We start from the raw sequence: 27,631 nt of genomic DNA on the forward strand, positions 1-27,631 counted from the left end.
TGGGATTCAGACCCATGTCCCAGTTCTAGATTACTAGTCGAGTGAGACTATGCCGTCACCTCCCCAAAACTGATCGGTTGCCTACTACATACACACCTGGTAGCCTGGTTCACGGCATATGAATTTAAAACCTCACATACAAAGTGGGCTGCTAATGCATTACCCAAGATAGTTTCTACCTCTAATAATATCTATCACCATTTTATCACTGACCTGTATTGTTTAATTCCCCCATCAACCCTTCCGAATTGACTGTTTTGGGAATTAATTAATGTTTTTAACCAATTTGATATGACATGACACAACTCTAGAGCAGGTAGGCCTCGAACCTGGGTCTCCTAAGCCAGATGTAGAGACACTGTCACTACACCACAAGAGCTACAGAATGGAACCACAACAGTTGTCCAATGTAACTATCTTGTTTATCACACAGGGTTCACCACTTGCTTGGAGACAGGCAGAGAATAAAAGAGAAATGAATAATATACACCCAATTACATCATACACAAGCAATGCACAGTTGTTTATAATCAAATTCATCATTATGGGCTTACAAATTAAAGCATTTTTGAGCTATATTTTAGTACTTATAATTACATTCTCTTTAAAAACAAGAATAGGCAAATATCAGAATGTGGAGAAAGTGAGGTCTGCAGATGCTGGAGATCAGAGCTGAAAATGTGTTGCTGGAAAAGCGCAGCAGGTCAGGCAGCATCCAGGGAACAGGAGAATCGACGTTTCAGGCATAAGCCCTTCTTCAGGAATCCTCCTGAAGAAGGGCCCTTCCTCCTGAAGAAGGGCTTATGCCCGAAACGTCGATTCTCCTGTTCCCTGGATGCTGCCTGACCTGCTGCGCTTTTCCAGCAACACATTTTCAACAAATATCAGAATGTGGTGTTTAACAAATCCATGTTGGCAAGGTCTAAACATGTCACTTGTGTCAAGTGTGTATACTGAATCCTGGAACAAAGAGACAATCAAATGATGTCAATGAAAAGTGCAATATCAGTAAGATATTCCAGTAACATATACTCAAACACACAGTAAAATAAACTTTAGAATGCAATATAGCCCCCACCCCAAGTGATGCATCCATGGCTACACTAAGGATCCTTTATAGCTTTTCATCTTGTATTTCTGTATTGTTGCTGTCAGCAATCTCTTCCAGTGCGGGGGCTAAGTGGCACAACACAATTGGTTCATAATTTTTTGATTTTATGGTTGAGACAGGATTAAATGCAGGAAATATTGGTTTGCGGAACTTTGTTTTAAAGGAGTGAATATGAGTCCCTAGGTTGACATTATAGAAAGACAAGCGTCCTTCTTCATAATCTACAAACATTCCCAATCGTTCACACTTGTGGTCCCTGCTGTTCAGATCAAGTAGAATGGATTCATCAGCATGAAGAGCATAGTACTCCTTGTCAACCATCTGGATGGACCAGGAATGTTTGTTCTTTCCCAGAACGGTTTCTTTACCTTTCCCTTTCCTGGAAATGGAGCAGTATGTAACACCGATGTTCCACCCATCCTTGTTCCTCACTTTGACCTCCCAGTAGTGTTTGCCTGATGAGAAGCTTTCATTTGCCAGAACATTGAATGAATACTCAAACCGCGCAGAATGATCTTGGACACTAGTGGGTATGGGATTGTATTGCACAGAACGCAAGTCACTTGACAAAGACAGATTCCTGTGTGCTGTGTTCTCAGCAAAAGTTATATTTCTTGAATCTGTAACAAAAAAATACTGTTACTAAAATCTGAAATTTTATTGAAACTTGAAAAGGAACATGGCAGTTGGAATATAATGCCAAAAAAATGTTGGTTATCCACTTTGGTAGGCAAAACAGAAAGGAGATAATTTCTTAGCTGGTGAAAGATTATGTGGTGTCTTTGGGTGTTCTAACTCACTGAAAGCTAACATGAGGTTTCAGCAGACAATTAGGAAGGCAATTGGTAATTTTTATTGCAACAGGATTTGCTGTAATTGTTTCCAGTCTTTATGTGATCATACCTGTACTGCTGTCTATAGTCTTGGTCTCTTTACTTAAGGAAGAATATTCTCATTAGAGAGGAACTGCAATAAGGATTCACCAGACTGACTCCTGGGACAGTGGGAAAGATTGACGAAGCTGGCTGTATATTCACTAGAGTTTAGAAGAATGAGGCACATTCTCTTGAAGCATTCAAAGTTCTTTCAAGACTCTACCAGATGGATGCACAGTGGATGCTTCCTTCTGGCTATGGATTTTAGAACTGGGGGCACAATCCCAGGGGAATAGGTGGGCGATTTAAGACTGAGTTGAGGTGATATTTCTTCAGAGCTGAAAATGTGTTGCTGGAAAAGCGCAGCAGGTCAGGCAGAGCCAAGGAGCAGGAGAATCGACGTTTTGGGCATGAGCCCTTCTTCAGGATGCTGCCTGACCTGCTGTGCCTTTCCAGCAACACATTTTCAGCTCTGATCTCCAGCATCTGCAGTCCTCACTTTCTCTTAGTGATATTTCTTCATTCAGAGGATGGTGAATGTTTGGAATTCTCTACTCCAAAGGCCTATGGTAGCTCAGTCATTGAGTATACTTGAAACAGAGATTGACAGATTTCTAAATAGAAGAAATTGAGGGACATGGGGATAGGGTGAAAACTGGTGTTAAGGTAGATGGTCAGTCAAGATCTAGTTGAAGGGTGGAACAGGCTGAGGAGACGAATGGCCAATATTCATGTATCAGTTTTCTATGGCTATGATTACTAACTGTACACTGCTGAATATGTTTGAATCAATATTGATAATGAAGCTTTCGATATGTAATCCCACTGCATGGTGTTCTTGGTCATGGCTGTAATATGCGAGTATAGTTGTTATGACCAACGATCCCTCCAAGTTGTTCCAAGGGTCTAAACATGGCAAATGGCATTTGTTTTTATTCATTCATTGGAATTCACAGGACGTGATCATCATTGTCAATCTCTAATAGCCCAGAAGCAGTTCAGAGTCAACCACATTGCTGTGGGTGTGGAGTCACATGCATGCCAGACTGGATAAGGATGGCAGATTTCCTTCCCTAAGGGCCATTAGTGAATCAATGGGTTTTTCTGACAATCAGCAATGGTTTCATGGATATCATTAAATGTTTGATCCCAGATTTATTTTTTATTGATTTCAAATTGCACCATCTGGCCTGGTGGAATTTGAACCAGATTGATGAAGATGGGGTCAAGAATGTTTCTCCCTCTTGTTGGTTCCCTTGCAGCAATCTCCTTTATGACTCAACCAGCTTGATCGATAAAGATGCTGCCAAACCACTCTTGATGATGGACCTTGAAGTCTATTGTAGATTCACAAGGTTAAACTGCTTTATTAATCCAATTTCTTGTTATTTTTGGTTCAATTCAAGAAAGAGAGGCATTGTGGTAATGTCATGAGAGTTGTGATCCAGAGGCCAAGAGCAGCTGGTGGAATTTAAATTCAATGAATAAATCCAGTACTGGCAGCTAGCCTCAGTGATGGAGATCATGATACTGTCATTGACTTTGGAAAAAGCTCACCTAGTTCACTAATGTCCTTTGTGGAAGGAAATCTGCTGTTCTTACCTGGTCTGGTCAATGTGTGACACCAGACCCATAGCAATGTCATTAATTCTTCACTGGCCTCCCAAATGACCTAGAAACCAACTCAAGGGCAACCAGGGATGAATGACAAATGTTGGTCTTGTCACTTGTGTGTCCCATGAGAGAATAAAGAAAAATTTGCATCAGATCAAGTTCTGAATACAATATCTGCAAATGTTTTGAGCCAGCGCCAATGGAAAGTTGGGTGGCCCAATTGTTTCACTAACGTCCCATAGGGTAGAAAACCTACCATTGCCACCTGCCCTGGTATACATGTGACTCCAGGCCCACAATGTTTGGCTGATTTTACGTGTCGGGATTTGAACTTATGGATTCTGGCATGCTAGTTCTATCCCATACCACTAACATATCTTCGGGAAGGTCTCAAATCCCAAAGGATACATGTTGAAATTAGAAGCAAGAAGAGAAGTCAAATGACTCTCTCCATCTAAAGGTTAATATGTTCTGGACTGAGTTACCAAGAATTGAACTTAGTTCATAGATTCAAGGGGAAAATAAATGTTTCTGGAAGGAGAGAGCATGTAGATGGAAAATCAGGTCAGTGGGACTAACCTTGTTTTGTTGCCAAAGAAACCTTTCATCAATGACACTATTCCCTGTATTTACCACCAGTGACAAAGCTTAGAGCAGTGTCTTTGTCTGCTTGTAGCTTTTTTCAACACGTCTATAACATTCTCTCACAGAACACAAACAAAAACCAGAATAGGGATAAGAATTTGCTTCACTTATGCATTATTTTTGCTAAGAGTGAAGAAGCCTATTGGCTGAACAAGGAACTATTTGCTCAGAGCTTACAGTGTTACCAACCCACATCTCTTACCCCATACTTACATTGCCACATTCGTGGAAGCAGTTTCTTCACAGCCTGTTGCAGCTCCTCGACAGAACGGACCAGTGATTTCAGTCTCCCATTCTCTGCTGGCATTTCTTTACCAATTGATCTTTGCAAATCTTCAAAAGCTTCCAGGCTAAACAGTATTAAAATAATGAAAAGTTACTGCATCTTTACTAGTTTAAATATTTCCAAGAATTCATTTGAATTTCTTTATTAAAATGAACAATAAGTATTAGCGAGTTTTGAGAAGATTTGTAGCTCAGGTTGAGGTTCTGAATTAGGTTTGTTCGCTGAGCTGGAAGGTTCGTTTTCAGACGTTTCATCACCATACTAGGTAACATCTTCAATGAGCCTCCAAATGAAGCACTGGTGGTATAGCCAGCTTTCTATTTATATGTTTGGGTTTCCTTGGGTTGATGATGTCATTTCCTGTAGTGACATCATTTCCTATGGCGATGTCATTTCCTGTTGTTTTTCTCAGGGGGTGGTAAATGGGATCCAAGTCAATGTGTTTGTTGATAGAGTTCTGGTTGAAATGCCATGCTTCTAAGAATTCTCATGTGTCTTTTTGTTTGGTTTGTTCTAGGATAGATGTGTTGTCCCAGTCGAAGTGGTGTCCTTTCTCATCTGAATATAAGGATACTAGTGAAAGTGGGTCATGTTGTTTTGTGGCTAGTTGATGCTCATGTATCCTGGTGACTAGTTTCCTGCCTGTTTATCCAATGTAGTGTTTGTTATGGTTCTTGCAAGGTATTTTATAGATGAGATTAGTTGTTTTTGGATCCCATTCACCACCCCCTGAGAAAACAAACAGGAAATGATATCACCATAGGAAATGATGTCGCCACAGTAAATGACATCACCAACCCAAGGAAACTCAAACATATAAATAGAAAGTGAGCTACACCACCAGTGCTTCATTCAGAGGCTCACTGAAGATGTTACCTAGTATGGTGATGAAACATCTGAAAATGAACCTTCCTGCTCAGCGAGCAAACTTACATCCAGAACTATAAGTGTTTTTAGATCTCAAGCTCTACTTATAAACCTAGACCCATTATCCATGCTGCTGTCCCAGTGAACTCTAAGGAGCACTGCATGTTAAACATGACAGTTTTTGTGCGAGAATGTTATGATCCCAAGCTGATGGTCATAACAGACAAGCCAGATTCCAAATAAAATCTGGATTGATGGACCATCAGTTTTAGTTTTTGAAATGTGATTACTGCGATAGTCAGCCACTGAACATTAGTGTCCAGGGATGTGTAGCTTGGGTGAGCTAGCCATAGGAAAGTCAGGGTTATGGGGTTGTGGTGGGTCTGGGTGGGATGCTCTTCAGAGAGTCAGTGTGGACACGATGGGCCAAATGGCCTGCTTCCACACTGTAGAGATTCTATAGAAAGAGTGGCACGGTGGCTCACTGATTTGCACTGCTCCCTGACAATGTCTGGGCCTGGATTCAGTTCCACCCTTGCGCGACTACTTGTTTGGAATTTACATATTCTCCCAGTGTCTGCGTGGGTTTCCTCTGGGTGCTCTGGTTTCCTCCCACAGTCCAAAGATGTTCAGGTTAGGTGGAGTGGCCATGCTAATTTGCCCATATTGTCCAGGGATGTGTAATTAATATCATCAGCTCAATGCTATGCTCTTTAATGAATGTCTGTCCCTAAGATCTTTTACCAAGCTGGTAACTCAGCTCACTGTCACTGTTCAATATGTGTTCCTTAAATTCATGTCCTCAACAGCTTTTTTAGGATGTCTTCCTCTCTTAGTTGCACTTCCATAGTCTTCTATTTATCCATTTTCCTTCTAAGTAACTCAGGATTTCTCTCTGGTCCTGCCTTGACTGTTTGGGAAACAGCAAAGCTAATAGCACCTCTGCTTGTATGAAAATCTCAGGATTACAAGATTCATGCCTTTCTCTCTCTCTCTCTCTCTCTCTCTCTTGCTTTGGGTTATAAAACTCAATCAGAAAACACCCTAGTAATTATCTCCCTTAGGTGCTTCCTAAAATCACATGATTTCTTGGAAATGTCACCTGTAGCTCACTGTTCAACATAACTTCCTAACAATTTTAAAAATTAGTTTGATGAGATCTTCACTGAATTGAAATCTAAAATCCAACTTTACTGTGCTTTAGAACCTTAGTTTCAAAATAATAATACTATGATGATCCTTCATCATAGATGTTCACCTAGATATTAAACTGTTTTGCCATCTGGGTGAATGGAAAAGATATCATGGCACTAGATGAAGATGACTAGTTTAGGAGGCATAGATTTAGGGTGAGGGAGTTAAGTTTAAAGGAGATTTGTGTTGTAAATATTTTACGCAGAGGGTGATAGGTGACTGAAACATGCTGCCAAAGGAGGTGGTAGAAGCAGGTACAATAGCAACGTTTAAAAGGCATTTAGATAGACACATAAACAGACAGGGAATAGAGGGATATGGACCATGTGCAGGCAGATGGGAATTAGTTTATAATGTCATCATAGTTGACACAGACATGGTGGGCTAAAGAGTCTGTTCCTGTGCTGAACTGTTCTATGAAGGACCTCAGGAGTTGTCCAGATAAAAATATTTCCTTCAATCAAAAATAGTTTTTCTGTTCATTTATCTCAAACTGTTTGTGGAAGTTTGTGCTTCTAAATTAGTTACTGTAAGTTTCATACAAAACAGTAGTGACTGCATTTCAATTGATGAAAAATTACTTTAAGACAACCTGAGGATGGGAAAGTGCTGTATAAATAGGAAATATTGCTTAATCTCTTCAACCTTTGCCATCAAGCTTCCAAATCTCCCCAAACCCCACTTCATCCCAGGCCCAACCCTCCCTCTCCATCCCACCCTCTTTACCTGACCCTACCTGTCCATCTTCCTTCCCACTGACCAATTACAGCCACCTCCTACGTGCATCCACCTACTGCCATCCCACCCAACTTTCCCCAATCCCCATTTATTTTGCAGCCCCCTTCCCCTCCCCCAGTCCGGATCAAAGATTCCCCTGCTCTGCTTGACCTGCTGTGCTTTTTGCCAGCTCCACCCTTTTTCTATCCAACAAGGTATAATTGCAATCTACTGACTTCATGATTCAATCCATGTTAAAGATTAAAGGCCAGAGGACAATCTGTTTTTTTCCTCCCAGAGCTTGTAGCAATTCGCTGCCGGAATGGATTGTACAGAGTCATCACATTTAAAAATTACTTTGACGCCAACTTGAAAAGTCACGGCCTACAAGTATGCAGAGGAGGGCTCTCCAGTTGACATACACAGTTCCTTCATGTGTATAGTAAACATTTCATGATTTGATTATGGATCTGTCTGTCTTTTTTGCCATTCACATTTCCAGGAATTAGATTATGGATTTCTATCCATTTCCACTTTTTCCCCAAATTTTCAATTTTCGACAGAAGTATAAATTTGACATTGCAGATCGGTTATATATAAAGATCCCCAAACTGATACTTATTGAAGTCATGAAGTGGAGGTGCTGGTGTTGGACTGGAGTGGACAAAGTTAAAAATCACAGAACACCAGGTTGTAGTCCAACAAGTTTATTTGAAAATACAAGCTTTCAGAGCGCTTGAACTTTCAAATAAACCGTTGGACTACAACCTGGTGTTATGTGATTTTATACTTATTGAAATCAGTATTAACTGGTGGTACAGTGGCAAAACCAGTTTTACATACAGCAGCAATTGGAAACAGTCGGACAGGTAGGCTATCAGATCATTAAAAAAATTGTGATACTCACCGTGCCTTCCAACTCATGACTTCCTGTAATACAGAGGAATAGATAGATTAATTACATTCACATCCATCATCAGTGAGACATCAAATATAATGCTAAAATTAATATATCTAACCAAAACCAAAAAAATTGTGGATACTGAAAATCAGAAATAGCTGAAAAAGCTCAACAGGTCTGGAGGCATCTACGAAGAGAAATCAAAGTTAAAGTTTTGGTTTCAGTGACCCTTCCTCAGAACTGATGGTAGTTAGGAAAATATCAGTTTACATGGAGAAGATAGGGTGGGGGGGGGAAGTAAAGAGTAAACAATAGGTGGGAATAGAGCCCAAGGAGAGAGAAGAACAGTTGGACAGACAAGGAAGTTGATAGTGATCTGGCTGGGAGGCTGAATAATGTTAATGGAGACTGTTAGTGGCTAATAATGGCAGATAATGTGATAATAAGGCCTTGTGTGGGGTAGGGGGCTAGAATATGGTGGCGTTCAGGCCCTAAAGTTATTGAATTTGACATTGAGTCCGGTGGGCTGCAGGGTTCCCAATTGGAAAATGAAGTGTTGTTCTTCCGGCTTGCACTGAGTTTCGTTGGAGCACTGCAGCCAACCTGAGACAGAGATGTTGGCCAGGGAACAGGGCGGTGTGTTAAAGTGGCAGGCAACTCGAAGGTCCGGGTCTTTCTTACAGCAGAACGAAGATGTTCTGTGAAGCGGTCACCCATCTACATTTTGTTTCCCCAGTGTAAAGGAGACCACATTGTGAGCAGCGAATCCAGTAGACTGGATTGTGAGAAGTGCAGATAAAGTGCTGGTTCACCTGGAAGGTATGTTTAGGCCCTTAGGTACTGAGGAAAGAGGAAGTAAATAGTCAGGTTGTTGTCAACAGGGTCCGCAACTGGTTCTGATCCATCTCCTGCATTTCTGCCCTCACCCCCTCTCTTCCCTCCCACAACAGCGATAGAGTTCACCTTATTCTTACTACCATCCCACCAGTGGCCACATCCATAAGATTATCAGCCGTCATTTCCTCCAGCAAGATGCCACAGGTTCCCATTGCCCCTTAGGTTCCCACTTATTCTTTCCCCTCTCACCTTACAATGATGCTCTCTGGTCCTCAGATACGTATTCCCCTCCTCTCCATTGTCCACGTTCCGCAGAGACTGTTCCCTCACTGGTCCATTCTTCCTTCACTCCCAACACCACCCCCACAGCCTCATGGCACATTCCCCTGCAAACGCCAAAGATGTAACGCCTGCCCCGAAACATTAACTTTGACTTCTCTTCATAAATGCTGCCAGACCTCAGAGTCTGACAGCATGGAGACAGGCCCTTTGACACCTGGAACCGATCCATGCCGACCAAAATGTCCATCCAAACTAACTCCATTTCTCTGCATTTGGTCCATATCCTTCTAAATCTTTCTGATCTATGTATTTGTCCAAATGCCTTTTAAATGTTGTTAATGTACCCGCTTCAACGATTTCCGCTGGCAGCTCATCCATATGCCACTCAGGTTCCTACTTATTCTTTCCCCTCTTACCTTAAACTAATGCTCTCTGGTCCTGAACTCACCAAGCCTAGAAAAAGACTGAGTGTATTCATCCTATCCATGCCTCTCATGATCTTATACAGTTCTGTAAGATTTCCCCACCATCTTCTATGTTCTAAAGAAAAAAGTCCTAGCTTGTTCAACCTCTCCCTATAACTCAGTCCCTAGAGTCCTGGCAACATCCTTGTAAATTTATTCTGCACCATTTCCAGTTTAATAACATCTTTCCAATACCAAGGTGACCAAAACTGAACACAATACTCCAAGTATAGCCTCACCAATATTCTGGACAATTGCAACATAACTTCCCAACTCGTATACTCAATACCCTGACTGATGAAGGCCAGTGTGCCAAAGGCCTTCTTCACTGCCCTGTCTATCTGTGACTCTACTTTCAGAGAATTGTGCACCTGAACTCCAAGGTCCCTCTGTTCCACTACATTCCTTAAGGCCCTACCATTCACCATGGAACTCCTACCTTGATTTGACTTTCCAAAATGCAACACCTCACATTTATCTACGTTAAATTCCATTTGCCATTTCTTGGCCTGCTTCCCCAGCTGATCAAGGTCATATAACATAGTACATTACAGCGCAGTACAGGCCCATCAGCCCTCGATGTTGCACCAATCTATTAAACCAATCTGAAGCCCATCTAACCTACACTATTACACTTTCGTCCATTGTCTATCCAATGACCATTTAAATGCCCCTAAAGTTGGTGAGTCTAGTACTGTTGCAGGCAGTGCATTCCATGCCCCTACTACTCTCTGAGTAAAGAAAATACCTCTTGTTACGACACGGGGTAAACCCCCTCTGCTAATTTAAACCAGCAACACAGAAAAGATTTATCCGTGTGGTAATCTGAAAATTCGAGAGGCAAAGAACTATCCCAAAAGTCACCATTTAAAGTAAAAATTAACAACTTTATTTTTTAAAGTCTAACACAGAATAATAAACTAACAACTATTTACAAATCATTTATCTAAACCTATCTATTACCTTCCCCTCTACAATACTGGTCCAATAAAACCCCCAATTATGATTTACTGAAAAATTCAAATAGCAAAACCAGCCAGCTGTTGCATCTTCTCTTTGTATCCTCCTCTATAGATTCGCTATCCAGGTTAGTGTCAATGATTTTTTTTTGTGTAAACGCCTTCTTTAGACATGTACCTATCAGAGAGTTCTTATTAGCAGCCTACACCTATTGGTCTTTTGGCAGTTCACTCTCAACTGTTCAATTGTTTCCCAGTTTTATACCCCAAAATATATCTGATTGTTTCATTGGTTTTAATATTGTCAAAATACCAAATTCAATCTTGATTGGAGTTTGGTATCTTGGGGCATAACTTAAACTGATTGGCAAAGTTTGAATTTATTTTTGTCTCATAGCAACCCAGCCAGTGCTAGCTGTTCTGACCAAGCATTACATTATTACCTTGTTCCGGACTCTCTGTGCCTCTCTAAGTCCATGCTAGTTTTCAACTCTCTTAAAGATACAGTACCCCTTACACCTTCATAACACTAACATCTGTCCTATATCTATCACCCCTCATAGTAGCCATCACCATCTGAGGAAAAAGGCTCTCACTGTCCACCTTATTTATTATCTCTGATTATCTTGTATGTCTCAATTAAGTCACCTCTCAACGTTCTTCTCTCTAACGAAAACAGCCTCAAGTCTCTCAGCCTTTCCCCGTAACACCTTCCCTCCATACCAGGCAACATCCTAGTAAATCTCCTCTGCACCCTTTCCAAAGCTTCCACATCCTTCCTGCAATGCGGTGACCAGATCTGTACGCACTACTCCAAGTGCAGTCACACCAGAGTTTTGTACAGGGGCAGCATGACCTCATGGTTCTGAAACTCAATCCCTCTACTAATAACAGCTAACACACCGTACGCCTTCTTAACAACCCTATCAACCTGGGTGGCAACTTTCAGGGATCTATATATAGGTCCTGCTGCAATTTCTGATAACCTTCCTCACTACCCATGATATCGCCTTTTTTAGTGTCATCTGCAAACTTACTAATCATATCTTGTACATTCTTATTCAAATAATTGATATAGATAACAAACAGCAATGGGCCCAGCACCGATCCCTGAGGCACACCATAGTTACAGGCCTCTAGTATGTCAAGCATTCTTCCACTATTACCATCTGCTTTCTACCATCAAGCCAATTGTATTTCCAATTTGCCAGCTATCCCTGGATTCCATATGTCTAGCCCTCCAGAGCATATGGAACCTTATGAAAGGCCTTACTGAAATCCATGTCAATTACATCTACCACCCTGCCCTCATCAACCTTCCTGGTTACTTCATCAAAGAACTCTATCAAATTTGTGCAGCATGCCTTCTCCAGCATTCAATTAAATCATGGCTCATCTGATTTTAACTCAACTCTTCATTACTACACAGCTGATCATTTTTCATCCCTTGGAAATATATGGCTATGCCACCAATCAAAATCTTGGAACCCCTCCCTAACGGCACTGTGGGTGTCCCTATATCCCAATGGCTGCAGTGGTTCCAGCAGGAATCTCACTACCACCTCTCTTGGGCAAGTAGAGATAGGTAGTGAATGCTAGCTGAGCTAGAAAAGCACATCCCGTGAACAAATGAAAAGAAAGAAAGTAGAACTGTACACCATAAAAACAGGCCCTTCGGCTCACCATGTCATAGAGTCATAGAGATGTACAGCATGGAAACAGACCCTCCAGGCATAACCCGTCCATGCTGACCAGATATCCTAACCTAATCTAGTCCCATTAACCAGCACTTGGCCCAAATCCCTCTAAACCCTTCCTATTCATATACCCACCCATTTTAAATGTTGCAATTGTACCAGCCTCCACCACTTCCTCTGGCAACTCATTCTATACATATACCACCCTCTGTGTGAAAAGGTTGCCCCTTAGCTCCCTTTTAAATCTTCTCCTCACCCTAAACCAATGCCCTCTAGTTCTGGACTCCCCCCATTCCAGGGAAAAGACCTTGTCTATTTACCCTATCCATGCCCTCATGATTTTATAAACCTCTATAAGGTCATCCCTCATACTCCTACACACCAGGAAAACAGCACCAGCCTATTCAGCCTCTCCCTATAGCTAAAATCGTCCAACTCTGGCAACATTCTTGTAAATCTTTTGAATTGAATTGAATTTATTGTCACGTGTACAGAGACACAGTGAAAAGCTGTGTCTTGCAAGCAATACAGGCAGATCACACAGTTAGGTAGCATAGATAGTAAATAGGTAAACAGCGACAAAGCAAAAATACAGGTACCTTTTCTGAACCCTTTCAAGTTTTACAACATCCTTCCAATAGGAAGGAGACCAGTATTGCATATAATATTCCAATGTCCTGTACAGCCGCACCATGACCTCCCAACTCCTGTACTCAGTGCTCTGACCAATAAAGGAAAGCATACCAAACGCCATCTTCACTGTCCTGTCTGCCTGCAACTCCACTTTCAAGGACATCTGAACCTGCACTCCAAGGTCTCTTTGTTCAGCAACACTCCCCAGGACCTTACCATTAAGTGTATAAGTCCTGCTCTGATTTGCCTTTCCAAAATGTAGCACCTCACATTTATCTAAATTAAACTCCATTTAACACTCCTCAGCCCATTGGCCCATCTGATCAAGATCCCATTGTACTCTGAGGTAACTTTCTTTGCTGTCCACCACACTTCACATTTTGGTGTCATCCACAAACTGACTCACCACACCTCCTATGTTTACATCCAAATCATTTATATAAATGACGTAAAGCAGTGGGCCCGGAATCAATCTTTGTGGCACTCCACTGGTCCCAGACCTCCAGTCTATAAGGCAACCCTCCATCACCACCTTCTGTCTTCTACTTTTGAGCCAGTTCTGTATCCATATGGCTAGTTCTCCCTGTAATCCCTGAGATCTAACCTTGCTAACCAGTCTCCCATGGGGAATCTTGTCAAACGCCTTACTGAAGTCCACATAGATCACGTTCACCGCTCTGCCCTCGTCAATCCTCTTTGATACTTCTTCAAAAAATTCAATCAAGTTTGTGAGACATGATGTTCCATGCACAAAGCCATGCTGACTATCCCTAATCAGTCCTTGCCTTTCCAAATACACGTAAATCCTGTCTCTCAGAACTCCCTCCAACAACTTTCCCACCACCGAGGTCAGGCTTACCGGTCTATAGTTCCCTGGCTTGTCTTTACCACCTTTCTAAACTAGTGGCACCACATTAGCCAACCTCCAGTCTTCCGGCACCTCGCCTGTGACTATCGATGATACAAATATCTCAGCAAGAGGCCCAGCAATCACTTCTCTAGCTTCCCACAGAGTTCTAGGATACACCTGATCAGGTCCTGGGGATTTATCCACCTTTACACACTTTAAGACATCCAGCACTTCCTCCTCTGTAATATGGACATTTTCCAAGGTGTTACCATCTACTACCTTGGCAATACGATGCCAGTCTAAACTAATCCCATCTGCCTGCACATGGTCCATATCCTCTATTGTCTGCCTGATTAGCTCTTTGTCTAAATGCCTCTTAAACATTACTATCATATTTGCTTCTACCACCTGCCCTGGCAGTGCATTCCAGTCACTTACCACCCTCTGTGGAAAACACTCGCTTCCCACATCTCCTTTAAACTGTCTCCCTCTCACCATACACCTATATGAAACCTCATATTTGTAATTTCCACTCTGGGAAAAAGCTTCTGACTACCTAACCTATCCATACCTCTCATAATTTTATATACTTCTATAAGGTGTCCCTCGGCCTCCAATGCTCTAGTGAAAACAATCCAAGTTTGTCTAGCCTCTCCTTATATCTAATACATTTAAGCTGAAACTTTATTGCTGGAACAGCACAGCAGGTCAGGCAGCATCTAGGGAACAGAAGATTCGACGTTTCGGGCACATGCCCTTCTTCAGGAATGAGCAGAGAGTGTTCAGCAGGAGAAGATAAAAGGTAGGGAGGAGGGACTTGGAGGAGGGGCGTTGGAAATGTGATAGGTGGAAAGAGGTCAAGGTGAAGGTGATAGGTCGGAGTAGGGTGGAGGCGGAGAGGTCAAGAAGAAGACTGCAGGTCAGGAAGGCGGTGCCGGGCTGGAGGGATTCGGCTGAGACAAGGTGGGGGGAGGGGGGATGAAGAAACTGGTGAAGTCCAAGTTCATCCCCTGTGGTTGGAGGGTTCCCAGTCGGAAGATAAGACGCTCCTCCTCCGACCGTCGCGTTGTTGTGGTTTGGCGGTGGATGAGTCCAATGACCTGCATATCCTCGGTGGAGTGGGAGGGGGAGTTGAAATGCTGTGCTACAGGGTGATTGGGTTGGTTCGTCCGGGTGGCCCAGAGGTGCTCTCTGAATCGCTCCGCAAGTAGGCGGCCTGTCTCCCCAATATAGAGGAGGCCACACCGGCTGCAGCGGATGCAGTAGATAATGTGGGTGGAGGTGCAGGTGAATCTGTGGCGGATATGGAAGTTTCCTTTGGGGCCTTGGAGAGAAGTGAGGGGGGAGGTGTGGGCGCAAGTGTTGCACCTCCTGCGGTTGCAAGGGAAGGTGCCGGGAGTGGAGGTTGGGTCGGTGGGGGGTATGGATCTGACAAGGGAGTCGCGGAGGGAGTGGTCTCTACGGAAAGCTGATAGAGGAGGGGAGGGAAATATATCCTTGGTGGTGGGGTCCGTTTGGAGGTGGCGGAAGTGACGGCGGATGATGCGCTGTACATGGAGATTGGTGGGGTGGTAGGTGAGGACCAGTGGGGTTCTGTCCTGGTGGCGGTTGGAGGGGCGGGGCTCAAGGGCGGAGGAGCGGGAAGTGGAGGAGATGCGGTGGAGGGCATCGTCGATCACGTCGGGGGGGAAATTGCGGTCCTTGAAGAAGGAGGCCATCTGTGTTGTGCGTATACATTTAAACCAAGCCAACATCCTCGTCAACTTCTTTTGCAGCTTTTCCAAAGCCTCCACATCTTTCCTGTTGTGTGGCAACCAGAACTGCACATAATTCTCCTTATTTGGCCTAATTAAAGTTTTTTATGGCTGCAACATGACTTGCCAACTTTTATACTCAGTCCCCTGACCAATGAACGCAAGCATGTTGTATGCCTTCTTAACAACCTTATCCTCTTGTGTTACCACTTTCATGGAGCCATGGGCCTGCACCCCAAGATTTCTAAATTAATCAGTGTTCTATAGGAGGACGTAAAAGGTGTAGGGGAGTTGCATTACTAACTAAGGAGAATGACACAGCTGCACTAAGGTCATTTGCGGGGGCGGGGTTCATCCAGTGAGGCAATGTGAGTAGAACTCAGGAATAAGAAAGGTGCAGTCACTATGATGGGGTTATACTATAGGCCTCTCAATAGCCAACAGGAGATAGAGAAACAGATATGTGGGCAGATTATGGAAAAATATAAAAACAACAGCATTGTTGTAGTTGTAGTGGGTGATTTTAACTTCTCCAATATGGATTGGGACTGACTTAGTGCGAGGGGCTTACCTTCTGCCCAATGGATGAGGGTGTAAAAGACTATAACTGGGTGGGAGGGATCTTTGATTATCTTGGCTGCTTTCCCCAGGCAGTGGGTAGTGTAGACAGAGTCAATAGAAGGAAGGCTGGTTTTTGTGATGGTCTGGGCTCTGTTCACAACTCTCTAGTTTCTTCTGGTCTTAGGCAGAGCAGTTGCCATAACAAGCTGTGATGCATCTGTGATACATTTGGATAAGATCTTACTAGGATAGTCAGCACAGCTTTCTGTGGGGGAAGTCTTGTCTCACAAATTGGATTAAGCATTTTGAGGAAGTGCCAAAGATGAGGCGAGCGTAGGGCAGCAGATGTTGGTTTACATAGACTTTCCTAAGACAAGATCTCTCATGGTAGGCTGGTCATATGGGATGCAATAAGCTGGATAAAAAATTGGTTTGGTCATAGAAGACAAAGAGTATTTGTTGAGGGCTGTTTTCAGACTGGAGGTCTGTGACCAGTGGTGTTCCATAATGTTCCACTGGGTTTTCTGTTGTTTGTAATATATAAATAAACAATATGGATGAAAATATCAGTGGTCTGATTAGTAAGTTTGCAGATGATACAAAACTTGTTGGAGTTGTGGATAGTGAAGAAGGTTGTCAAAGAATACAGCAGGATATATAGATCAGTTGGAAAGTTGGATGGAGGAATGGCAAATGGAGTTTTATCCCAGGTAAGTGTGAGGTGATGCATTTTGGGAGGTCAAATGCAAGATGAAAGTATACAGTAAGTGGCAGGACCCTTAACATCTAAACCTTGGATCATTGAGTTGCCAATCCTGCCCATCTTTCTCAACATATTTCTGTAATGGCTACAACATTGAGCCTGATATCGGTGATGGGCAAATTATTAGAGGGAATCCTGAGAGACAGAATTTACAAGTATTTGGAAAGGTATAGTCAACATCATTTTGTGTGTAGGAAATTGTTGAGTTTTTTTAAGAAGTAACAAAGAAGATTGATGAGGGCAGGCAGAGTGGTGGACGTAATCAGTATTGACTTCAGTAAGATGTTCGACAAGAATCCTCATGGTAGACTGGTTAGCACATGGAATAGGGGAGACCTAGCCATTTGGATGCAGAACTGGCTCAAAGGTAGAAGACACAGGGTGGTGGTGGGTTACTTTTCAGACTGGAGGCCTGTGACCAGTAGAGTGCCACAAGGATCGGTGCTGAGTCCACTGCTTTTCGTCATTTATATAAATGATTTGGATGTGAGCATAGGAGGTATGGTTAGTAAGTTTGCAGATGACATCAAACTTGTAGATATAGTGGACAGCAAAGAAGGTTACCTCAGAGTACAATGGTATCTTGATCAGATGGGCCAATGGGCTGAGGAGTGTTAAATGGAGTTTAATTTAGATAAATGCGAGGTGCTGCATTCTGGAAAGGCAAATCAGAGCAGGACTTATACACTTAATGGTAAGGTCCTAGGGAAGTGTTGCTGAACAAAGAGACCTTGAGGTGTAGGTTCATAGCTCCTTGAAAGTGGAGCCACAGGTAGACAGGATAGTGAAGAAGGTTTTTGGTCTGTTTGCCTTTATTGGTCAGTGAATTGAATATAGGAGTTAGGAGGTCATATTGTGGCTATACAGGATATTGGTTAGGTCACTTTTGGACTACTACATGCAATTCTAGTCTCCCTGCTATAGGAAGGATGTTGTGAAACTTGAAAGGGTTTAGAAAAGATTTACGAGGATGTTGGCAGGGTTGGAGGGTTTGAGCTAGAGGTGGTAGCTGAATAGGCTGGGGCTGTTTTCCCTGGAGCCTGAGGGGTGCCCTGATAGAGATTTATAAAACCATAAGGGGCATGGGTAGGGTGAATAGACAAATCTTCTCCCCAGGGTGGGGGAGTCCAAAACGAGAGGGGAGAGATTCAGAAGGGATCTAAGGGGCAACGTTTTCACGAAAAGGCAGGTTGTGTGCATGGATTTAGCTGCCAGAGGAAGTGGTGGAGGCTTATACAATTACAACATTTAAAAGGCATCTGTATGGGTATATAAATAGGAGTGGTTTAGATGGGCCAAATGCTGGCAAATGGGACGAGATTAATTTAGGATATCTGGTCAGCATGGACAAGTTGAACCGAAGGGTCTGTTTCTGTGCTGTCCATCTCTATGATTCTATAACTGTATTGTAGTTCCATGTGCTAATCCAGGCTTTAAGCTCATCTACATCATCTGCTCTACTTCTTGCAATGAAATAAAATTATACTTCAGACCAGCATTTCTGCCATGTCCATTAACCTGGCCTATTCTGTTCTTCCCATCACACTTATTAACTCAACCCTTCCAAGAGGCACTAGGACACCTCCTTCCAAGGACATTGGTACCCTTCCAGCTTAGGTGCATTCTGTGCTTCTTGTAAAGGTCCCTCCTGCCCTGGAAGAGATTCCATGACCCAGATATCTGAAGCCTTCCATCCTTTCATCCAGCTCTTTCGCCACATATTCAATTCTATTCTTTTCCTCTATCTGGCCTCACTAGCACATGGCACGGGGAGTAATCTGAAAGAGGTTAGTGCTTCTTGTCTGGACTTGCACATGAAGTTAATAATCGTGGCATTACCTAAGTGAATATTTACCTGTAGTTCCTGTACAGTCTCAGATTCTGGGTTCTCACTCATATCATTGAATCTTTCCATTAAGGATATTATGGCATCACTGTATGCCTCCTTGTCCACTTGTTGTCCTGTAATAATGGTCTCCATTGACAAGCGTTCTGCTTCAATCAAACTCATTGTTACTCTCATATCATTGTCCAGAAGCTTCTTAAGTATATTGTATTTCTCTTCAACAGACTCTTTTGTTTTTGAGATGATGATCTGCACAAGAAGCAATTCAGAAATAAGGAAAAATAAGAATGACAACCGAGAATGTGAATTGTGAGATGGAGGAAGTGGTTGCAGAAGGTAAGAGAACATAAAGGAGGGTGTGTTCGAATTTGCTTCACTCCCAAAGTTAGTAATTCAGATGTGTTTATCAGAATTTGCATTTGTGTAGTTAGATTAGTTAGAGAAACAGAAATAGCAGCTAGTTGACACACTGGCAAGGTTGGAGAGATGTTGATGGAGTGTAATGTCGCTGGGTTAATAACCCAGTTAATGTTCTAGGAAACTTGGGTCCAAATCCCACCGTGGCATATTTGAATTTGATTAAAAGCTATTGTAAAGGTGACCACTACTGGTTGTCATTAAAAACCCATCTAGTCTGCTATGTCTTTTAAGGATGGAAATCTGCTAATGATAGCCAGTCTAGCCAACATGCATCACCAGGCCCACAGTGACGCTTTAAAAAATTCACTCATGGGATATGGGCGCTACTGGCTAGGCCAGCATTTATTGTCCATCCCTTGAGGTGACAGTGAGCTGCTTTCTTGAATTGCTGCAATCCAATGTGGTGGACTCCTAAGTGCTGACCGAGTCAAACATTGCAAGACAATTAAGTATGCCTGCCTTGCCAGTGAAGCCCATGTTCCAAACAAGAGTAAAGAAGAAAATAAATCACATTAGGTGAGAGTATCAGATATTGGCCATCACAGTGAAATACCCAAACATCATCATTTAGCTATCTGTGATTGTCTAAGTAACCCTGTTCCTCATGTCATATTAAGATGGTCATTGTGTTAAGTCTGGACAATCGGCCAGAGGGAACTTAAATTCTGGGCAACTGATGTGTAACATAACTGACAAAGAAGGGACACACAGGAATAGACTGTAAGGTCAGGACAAACACAAAAGCCAGAGGGGCAACATTTGCAGAGACCAGGTTTATTCCTTTTGTATCTTCAAGAAACCAGGATATTTGAATCCATTGCAGAAGTAAAGGTAAAGTTGCCGTTGTTCTACTGGTCTGTAGGGCTGCTCTCTGATCAGACAGAAAGAGAGAGAGAGACACACACACACAATTGGTGGTGGTTTCATCTGAGTTTGAGGAGCTGGTGTTGGACTGGGAGGGACAAAGTTAAAAATCACATAACACCAGATTATAATCCAACAGGTTTATTTGGAAGCACTTGCTTTCAGAGCGCTGCTCCTTCATCAGGTGGTTGTCATGCCTCAGGTAAGGGGAGACATGAAGAAGGAGAGTCCTTCATTGTAACCTCAGCTAATGTGGGATGTGATGCCACAGCATAACTATAATACTTATTGCACTATTAGTTTCTGAGCAAAAAAACAGCATTTGGACAATTTGCTGAGCCTGAATCACAAGGAATAATTTAATTGAGTTGAAGAAATTTCCTAACAGGGCATGAGAGAGTTAGTGGGAAGAACAGAGTGTAAAGGAATTATTCGGTACTAAGAGAGTGTAAGGGTGTTAGAATAGACCTGACAATGTTGTCAAATGAGTAGGCCAAAGACCTATGAGGAATGAGGATAAACAAGGTTTATTTTGAGAATCCATGGTGAATGACCAAGGTCAGTGATGCTAAGATCACATATATTGAAAAGAACATGTTAAGAGAATCAAATATTCTTCAGCTTTGGATTTTAAAACTTGAAAATAGGAAGATGAAAAGGAAGATGAGGTGGATGATGAGTTAGACTTTTTCCCAGAGTGGAAGTGTCAAATACCAGGGGACATAGGTTTAAGGTAAGAAGAGGAAAGTTTAAAGGAAATTTGCGATGAACGTATTTTACACAAATGGTGGTAGGTTGCTGGAACATGCTGCCAGGGGAGGTAGTAGAAGCAAATACGATAGTGACATCTAAGAGGCATTAAGACAGCTGCATGAACAGGGAGGGAATGGAGGGATATGGACCATGTGCAGGCAGATGGGATTAGTTTAGAATGGTGTCATGGCCAGCACGGACATGGTGGGCTTAAGGGCTTGTTCCTGTGCTGTACTCTTCTATAGAACGATAGAATCCCTACAGAACAGATAGAGATCATTTAGCCCATCCAGTCTATGCCGAACTTTCAAAGAGCATCCCAACCAAATCCACCTCCGCCCCTGCAACTTCACACCTATCATGGCTAACTTACCTAGCTTGCACATCCCTGGACACTCTGGGACAATTTAGCACGGCCAATCCGCCTAACCTGCACATCCTTTTGGACTATGTTCTGTGTTCTTATGCTCTACAATCTTGAAGTCCTTAGAAGGTATGATCAGAGAAGAAACATAGCAATGTTGTCATTATTTTTGGGAGACTTGCTATATCTTCCCCTATGAAGATAGGAGCTATGTTTCAATTTGGACTGCGTGATGATAATTATTTAATTTGCTCCCAGGTGTGAGCAATGCTGGCAAGGTTTATGTATTACTCTCCTTGGGGGCCCCTTGCAGTGCAGCAGTAGTGTCCCTAACCCTGAACCAGGAGGTCTGTGTTCAAGTCCCACCTGCTCCAGAGGAGTATAATAGCATCTCAGAACAGGTTGATTAGAAAACTGTGTGTTACTCAGCTCCAGTTGCCCTACAAAGGATCATACAATTTGTGTGATAATGATGTCAAGGCATGATTCCACAATATGAAACTGCCCTAAATTTGCAAGTAATTGGCAGGTACAGGATAGCTGGTGTATGAAAGGTAAACATCTGAGTAGCTCAAATTGTAACAGTGAAGAATCCAAGGCCCCTTTGGCACAGGACAATTCCAAAATTAAAAATAAAAATGAAAAAGAAGAATTATAAATTGTATTTAAAAACCTGAAAGTTTCCAGAGGAATAAAAGACACAGAAAAACCTTATCAGTGAGTGCTTACTTCAATGTCATTTAAAGTCAGAGGAATCTTGACCATCTCCTTCTTGATTTGGTCATGAATCTTCTTCAAATCCTTCACTTTCTTCCTAATCTGAAACTGAAATGAATTAAACAATAAGCTGCAGATAGAAATAATAAAACAAGGTGGACACAGTAATCTCCGCATCAAGAGAAGAAGGGGCTGCCAATATAGCTCAAAGACTCCTATTGAAAGATCATCATGAACATTACATTCCCCTCTGTACAGATGTTGCCTGTGTGTTTCCAATACTTCTAAAGTGAAGAGTTAATTCCTCCGTATGTTCAGAAACTGAACTGGACTATAGTGTCTACAACAGCAGTGAGAATCAAGGAATCTTGCAGCAAGTAACTCACCTACTGACTCTCCAAAGCCAGACACAAGTCAGCAGTGCAATGGTATACTCCCCACTTGCCTGGATGAATGCATCTCCAACAACACTCAGGAAGCTTTTCACCATTCAGGACAGGCAACCTGCTTAATTTGTTTTCAGTGTCATGGTCACCATTTTGTTAGTTTTTTTTATTCCAGGTTTTTAATGGATTAAAATTTCACAGTGGGATTTAAATCCTTGTCTCCAGACCATTTGTCTGCGGTTCCAGATCGCTCACCCAGTTACAGTAAGCTTTGCATGATCAGGAAGGAGAGATCACATCCAGTGGGAGTCCTTGTTGGTCAAGGACAATATTACAGTGGCAGAAAGGATGTTTGGGGACTCGTCAACTGAGGTAGTATGGGCTGAGTTTAGAAACAGGAAAGGAGAGGTCACCCTATTGGGAGTTTTCTATAGGCCTCTGAATAGTTCCATAGATGTAGACAAAAGGATAGCAAAGATGATTCTCAATAGCAGTGAGACAGACAGGGTAGTTGTCATGGGGGACTTCAACTTTCCAAATATTGAAAGGGACCACTATAGTACGAGTACTATAGATGGGTCAGTTTTTGTCCAGTGTGTGCAGGAGGGCTTCCTGACACAGGATGTAGACAGGTCAACAAGGGGCGAAGCCACATTAGATTTGGGACTGGGGAATAAGCCTGGCCAGGTGTTAGACTTGAAAGTAGGTGAACACTTTGGTGATAGCAATCACAATTCTGTTATGTTTACTTTAGTGATAGAAAGGGATAGGTGTATATCACTGGGCAAGAGTTACAGCTGGGGGAAAGGCAATTACGATGAGAGTAGGCATGATTTAGGAAGCATAGGATGGGGAAGGAAACTGCAGGGGATAGGCACATTAGAAATGTGGAGCTTATTCAAGGAAAAGCTCCTGTGTGTCCTAGATAAGTATGTACCTGTCAGGCAGGGAGGAAGCTGTAAAGCGCGGGAGCCGTGGTTTACGAAGGAAGTGGAATCTCTGGTCAAGAGGACGAAGGTGGCTTATGTTAGGATGAGATATGAAGGCTCAGTTAAGGCGCTTGAGGGTTACAAGGCAGCCAGGAAAGACCTAAAGAGAGAGCTCAGAAGAGCCAGGAGGAGACATGAGAAGTTGTTGGCAGATAGGATCAGGGTAAACCCTATAGGTATTTAAGGAATAAAAGAATGGCGAGAGTAAGATTAGGGCCAATCAAGGATAGTAGTGGGAAGTTGTGTGTGGAGTCAGAGGAGATAGGGGAAGCACTTAATGAATATTTTTCGACAGTATTCACTCTAGAAAATGACAATGTTGTCGAGGAGAATATTGAGATACAGGCTACTAGACTAGGTGGGATTAAGGTTCACAAGGAAGAGGTATTAGAAATCCTGCAGAGTGCGAAAATAGATAAGTCCCCTGGGCCAGATGGGATCTATCCCAGGATCCTCTGTGAAGCCAGGGAGGAGATTGCCGAGCCTTTGGCATTGATCTTTAAATCGTCATTGTCTACAGCAATAGTGCCAGAAGACTGGAGGATAGCAAATGTGGTTCCCCTGTTCAAGAAGGGGAGTAGAGACAATCCTGGTAATTATAGACCAGTGAGCCTTACTTCAGTTGTTGGCAAAGTGTTGGAAAAGGTTATAAGAGATAGGATTTATAATCATCTAGAAAAGAATAATTTGATTACGGATAGTCAGCACAGTTTTGTGAAGGGTAGGTCGTGCCTCACAAACCTTATTTGTGAGGCACGACCTCAGGCGACTGTGTGGAGTTTGCACGTTCTCCCCGTGTCTGTGTGGGTTTCCTCCGGGTGCTCCGGTTTCCTCCCACAGTCCAAAGATGTGCAGGTCAGGTGAATTGGCCATGCTAAATTGCCTGTAGTGTTATGTAAGGGATAAATGTAGGGGTATGGGTGGGTTGCGCTTCGGCGGGTCGGTGTGGACTTGTTGGGCCGAAGGCCTGTTTCCACACTGTAATGTAATGTAATCTAATCTAATCTTATTGAGTTCTTTGAGAAGGTGACCAAAAAGGTAGATGAGAGTAAACCGTTTGATGTGGTGTATATGGATTTCAGCAAGGCGTTCGATAAGGTTCCCCACAGTCGGCTATTGTACAAAATATGGAGGATTTTGGGAGATATAACAGTTTGGATCAGACATTGGCTTGCTGAAAGAAGACAGAGGGTGGTGGTTGATGGGAAATATTCATCCTGGAGTCCAGTTACCAGTGGTGTACCGCAAGAGTCACTGTTGGGTCCATTGCTGTTCATCATTTTTATAAACGACCTGGATGAGGGCGTAGAAGGGTGGGTTAGTAAATGTGCAGACGATACTAAGATCAGTGGATAGTGATGAAGGATGTTGTAGGTTGCAGAGAGACATAGATAAGCCTCAGAGCTGGCCTGAGAGGTGGCAAATGGAGTTTAATGCGGACAAGTGTGAGGTGATTCACTTTGGTCGGAGTAACTGGAATGCAAAGTACTGGGGTAATGGTAAGATTCTTGGTAGTGTAGATGAGCAGAGAGATCTCGGTGTCCAGCTACACAGATCCTTGAAAGTTGCCACCCAGATTGACAGAGTTATTAAGAAGGCATACAGTGTTTTAGCTTTTATTAATAGAGGGATCGAGTTCCAGAACCATGAGGTTATGCTACAGCTGTACAAAACCCTGGTACGGCAGCACTTCGAGTATTGTGTACAGTTCTGGTCACTGCATTATAAGGAGGATGTGGAAGCTTTGGAAAAGGTGCAGAGGAGATTTACTAGGATGTTGCCTGGTATGGAGGGAAGGTCTTACGAGGAAAGGCTGAGGGACTTGAGGCTGTTTTCGTTAGAGAGAAGAAGGTTGAGAGATGACTTAATAGAGACATATAAGATAATCAGAAGGTTAGATAGGGTGGACAGAGAGAGCCTTTTTCCAAGAATGGTGACAGTGAGCATGAGGGGGCATAGCTTTAAATTGAGGGGTGATAGATATAGGACAGATGTCAGAGTAGTAAGGGTATGGAATGCTTTGTCTGCAACGGTAGTAGATTCGCCAACTTTAAGTGCATTTAAGTCGTCATTAGACAAGCATATGGACGTACATGGAATAGTGTAGGTTAGATGGGCTTCAGATTGGTGTGACAGGTTGGCGCAACATCAAGGGCCGAAGGGCCTGTACTGCGCTGAAAGGTTCTATGTTCTATAACCTAAATGAGTATATATTTATAGAATTTTGAAGCAATGTGGCAATAGAATTGGTAAATCTCTCTTCTCATTTTCTTTTTTTAAATGTTTAAAATTCAGTAACCTAGATAAAAGGTTAATGAGGCAGCTGACTGAGGGTTATCAGTCAATCATCTGAAGCCTGAAAAGAGCCTCATAAATCCATAAGACATATTTCAGAATTCAGCTATTCCGCCCATCGAGTCTGCTCCGCTATTCTATCTTGTCTGATACGTTTCTTAACCTCATTCCCCTGCCTTTTCCCCATAGTCATTGATCCACTTACCAATCGAGAACCTGTCTGTATAAAAATCAAAAGAACTGCATGTCCTATAAATCAGAAACAAAAACAGAAATTGCTGGAAAAGCTCAGCAGATGCGGCAGCATCTGTGGAGAGAGAAATCAGAGTTAACATTTTGGGTCAAGTGACCCTTACTCAGAACTGAGAAAGTGTATCACTTGTAACTTTCTTATGTCCTCTTCACAACTTCCTTTCATACCTATATTTGTATTAACAACACGTCACTCACGCTTGTCACTTCAGACTCAATCTGGTGCTCATTTCTCTCACCTGAGCCTCAATCGAACACATTAACAGCAAGTGAGGAACGTATAAAGAATAATCACAGAAATATAACATCATGTATGATTTCTAGGCAGGCTATATCGAAATTTTACTACATGGGAGAGCAGAATTACAGAAGCAAAAAACTGGAGATGAAGCATATCTTATGTTGGCAGCACCTCACATGATGAATTACATGTAATTGGAGAAAGTACAAAGAAGAATGCTCAGGATACATTTATAAACAGTTTTATAATTGATTTATTCTAATATTGAATCACAAGCAAATCTAAATAAGGTGGTTTGAGGGTTTTAGGAGAGCAACTGAATGAACAGCTCACACCTGTTAGCAGGAAAACTATTTCATTAAAAGTCAGTGTTCTCAGAAGGGAATTTTTAAAAAAAATTTAAACAATGTATTGCCAATGTGGCAGTTAAAAGTGAAGCACATTGCTGAGGAATTAGAGTTATATGTAGGCCAGGAGATTTCCTTCCTTGAAGAACATTCGTTAACCAAATAGGCTTTTCGCAACAATTGACAGTGGTCTCTTCATTGACTCTTTTATCTCAGATCTTTAAAAAAATTCAAATTCCACCATCTGCATGTAATTTGAACCTAGGTCCACAGAACATTACCTAGATCTCTGGATTAAGAGCTTAGCAATTATTCCACTTGGCCATCCCTCCTTTGAGGAATATACAAACAAATGTTGCTTTCCTTGCCCCTGACTTAAATATGGAGAAAGTGAGGACTGCAGATGCTGGAGATCAGAGCTTAAAAATGTGTTGCTGGAAAAGCGCAGCAGGTCAGGCAGCATCAAAGGAACAGGAGAATCGACGTTTCGGGCATAAGCCCTGAAGAAGGGCTTATGCCCAAAACGTCGATTCTCCTTCTCCTTGGATGCTGCCTGACCTCCTGACTTAAATATACTTAGCAGTTCAGTAATTTTGGTTATTTCTGTTCTATACTCCTGGGTCATCACCTCCATTTGAAATTTGAATCAAAGTAGATGTGGTTCTAAAGCATCAAGAAAATGTTCTTATCTTATCAACTATAATATAGAGATGGATCAGTGTGTCACATTGATACCTATCAATGATCCTGTTTATAAAGACTTGAGGAAAGGAACATGTTCAACAGCCAACCAATCCTTCTCTCGGAATCCAGTTTGTCCATCGCGCACTGCACTATAGCTAAATAAGAAAAAATCAGGTACTTACTTTTTGTTCCTTGCAAGCCTCCTCAAATGGTGAGAAAGTGTGTGTTTTGTGCTTGTTCCCCACCAAGCAGCGAGGGCATACACAGTCCTCACATTCATTACAGTAAAGGATCAGGTTTTCACTATGGATCACACATTGCACACCTAATGTACTTCCACTGGTATTGCTAAAAATACTCCCCTGATTATTTTGTAAAGTCATGTCAAATTGTTGCAATTTCTGCCTCCTTGGTAATCCAGATACTAATGGAATGAGAAAACTTGTTAGGAAGGGTAAATGCA

General features: G+C 42.4%; 1 protein-coding gene across 2 annotated transcripts; it reads right to left on the reverse strand.

Annotated features, from left to right (window-relative positions):
* Positions 1-850: 850 nt before the first annotated feature.
* Positions 851-27,631, reverse strand: LOC122548757 (E3 ubiquitin-protein ligase TRIM21-like). Of its 2 annotated transcripts, XM_087985862.1 has the most exons (6): positions 27,351-27,631; positions 21,987-22,082; positions 18,866-19,105; positions 8,217-8,239; positions 4,459-4,595; positions 851-1,731 (listed from the first exon to the last, which is right to left on the reverse strand). In XM_087985862.1, exons 1-6 carry the CDS (start codon positions 27,549-27,551, stop codon positions 1,115-1,117), a joined length of 1,314 nt encoding a protein of 437 aa, XP_087841988.1. In that variant the 5' UTR covers positions 27,552-27,631; the 3' UTR covers positions 851-1,114. The 2 variants fall into 2 exon arrangements, with proteins under 2 accessions (XP_087841988.1, XP_043543459.2); XM_043687524.2 differs by lacking the exon at positions 18,866-19,105.

Source organism: Chiloscyllium plagiosum, unplaced genomic scaffold (assembly GCF_037043375.1).
Source record: "Chiloscyllium plagiosum isolate Xiang-an unplaced genomic scaffold, Cpla_swu_hap1 HiC_scaffold_4, whole genome shotgun sequence".
Taxonomy (NCBI): domain Eukaryota; kingdom Metazoa; phylum Chordata; class Chondrichthyes; order Orectolobiformes; family Hemiscylliidae; genus Chiloscyllium; species Chiloscyllium plagiosum.

Coding starts and splice junctions, on each gene's coding strand:
- LOC122548757 (XM_087985862.1), bottom strand. CDS start 27,551: ATGACTTTACAAAATAATCAGGGGAGTATTTTTAGCAATACCAGTGGA. Junction 8,240..18,865: donor AGACTGTACAGGAACTACAG/GTAAATATTCAC, acceptor TCTGTATTACAG/GAAGTCATGAGTTGGAAGGC. Junction 1,732..4,458: donor GCTTCCACGAATGTGGCAAT/GTAAGTATGGGG, acceptor TTTTTGTTACAG/ATTCAAGAAATATAACTTTT.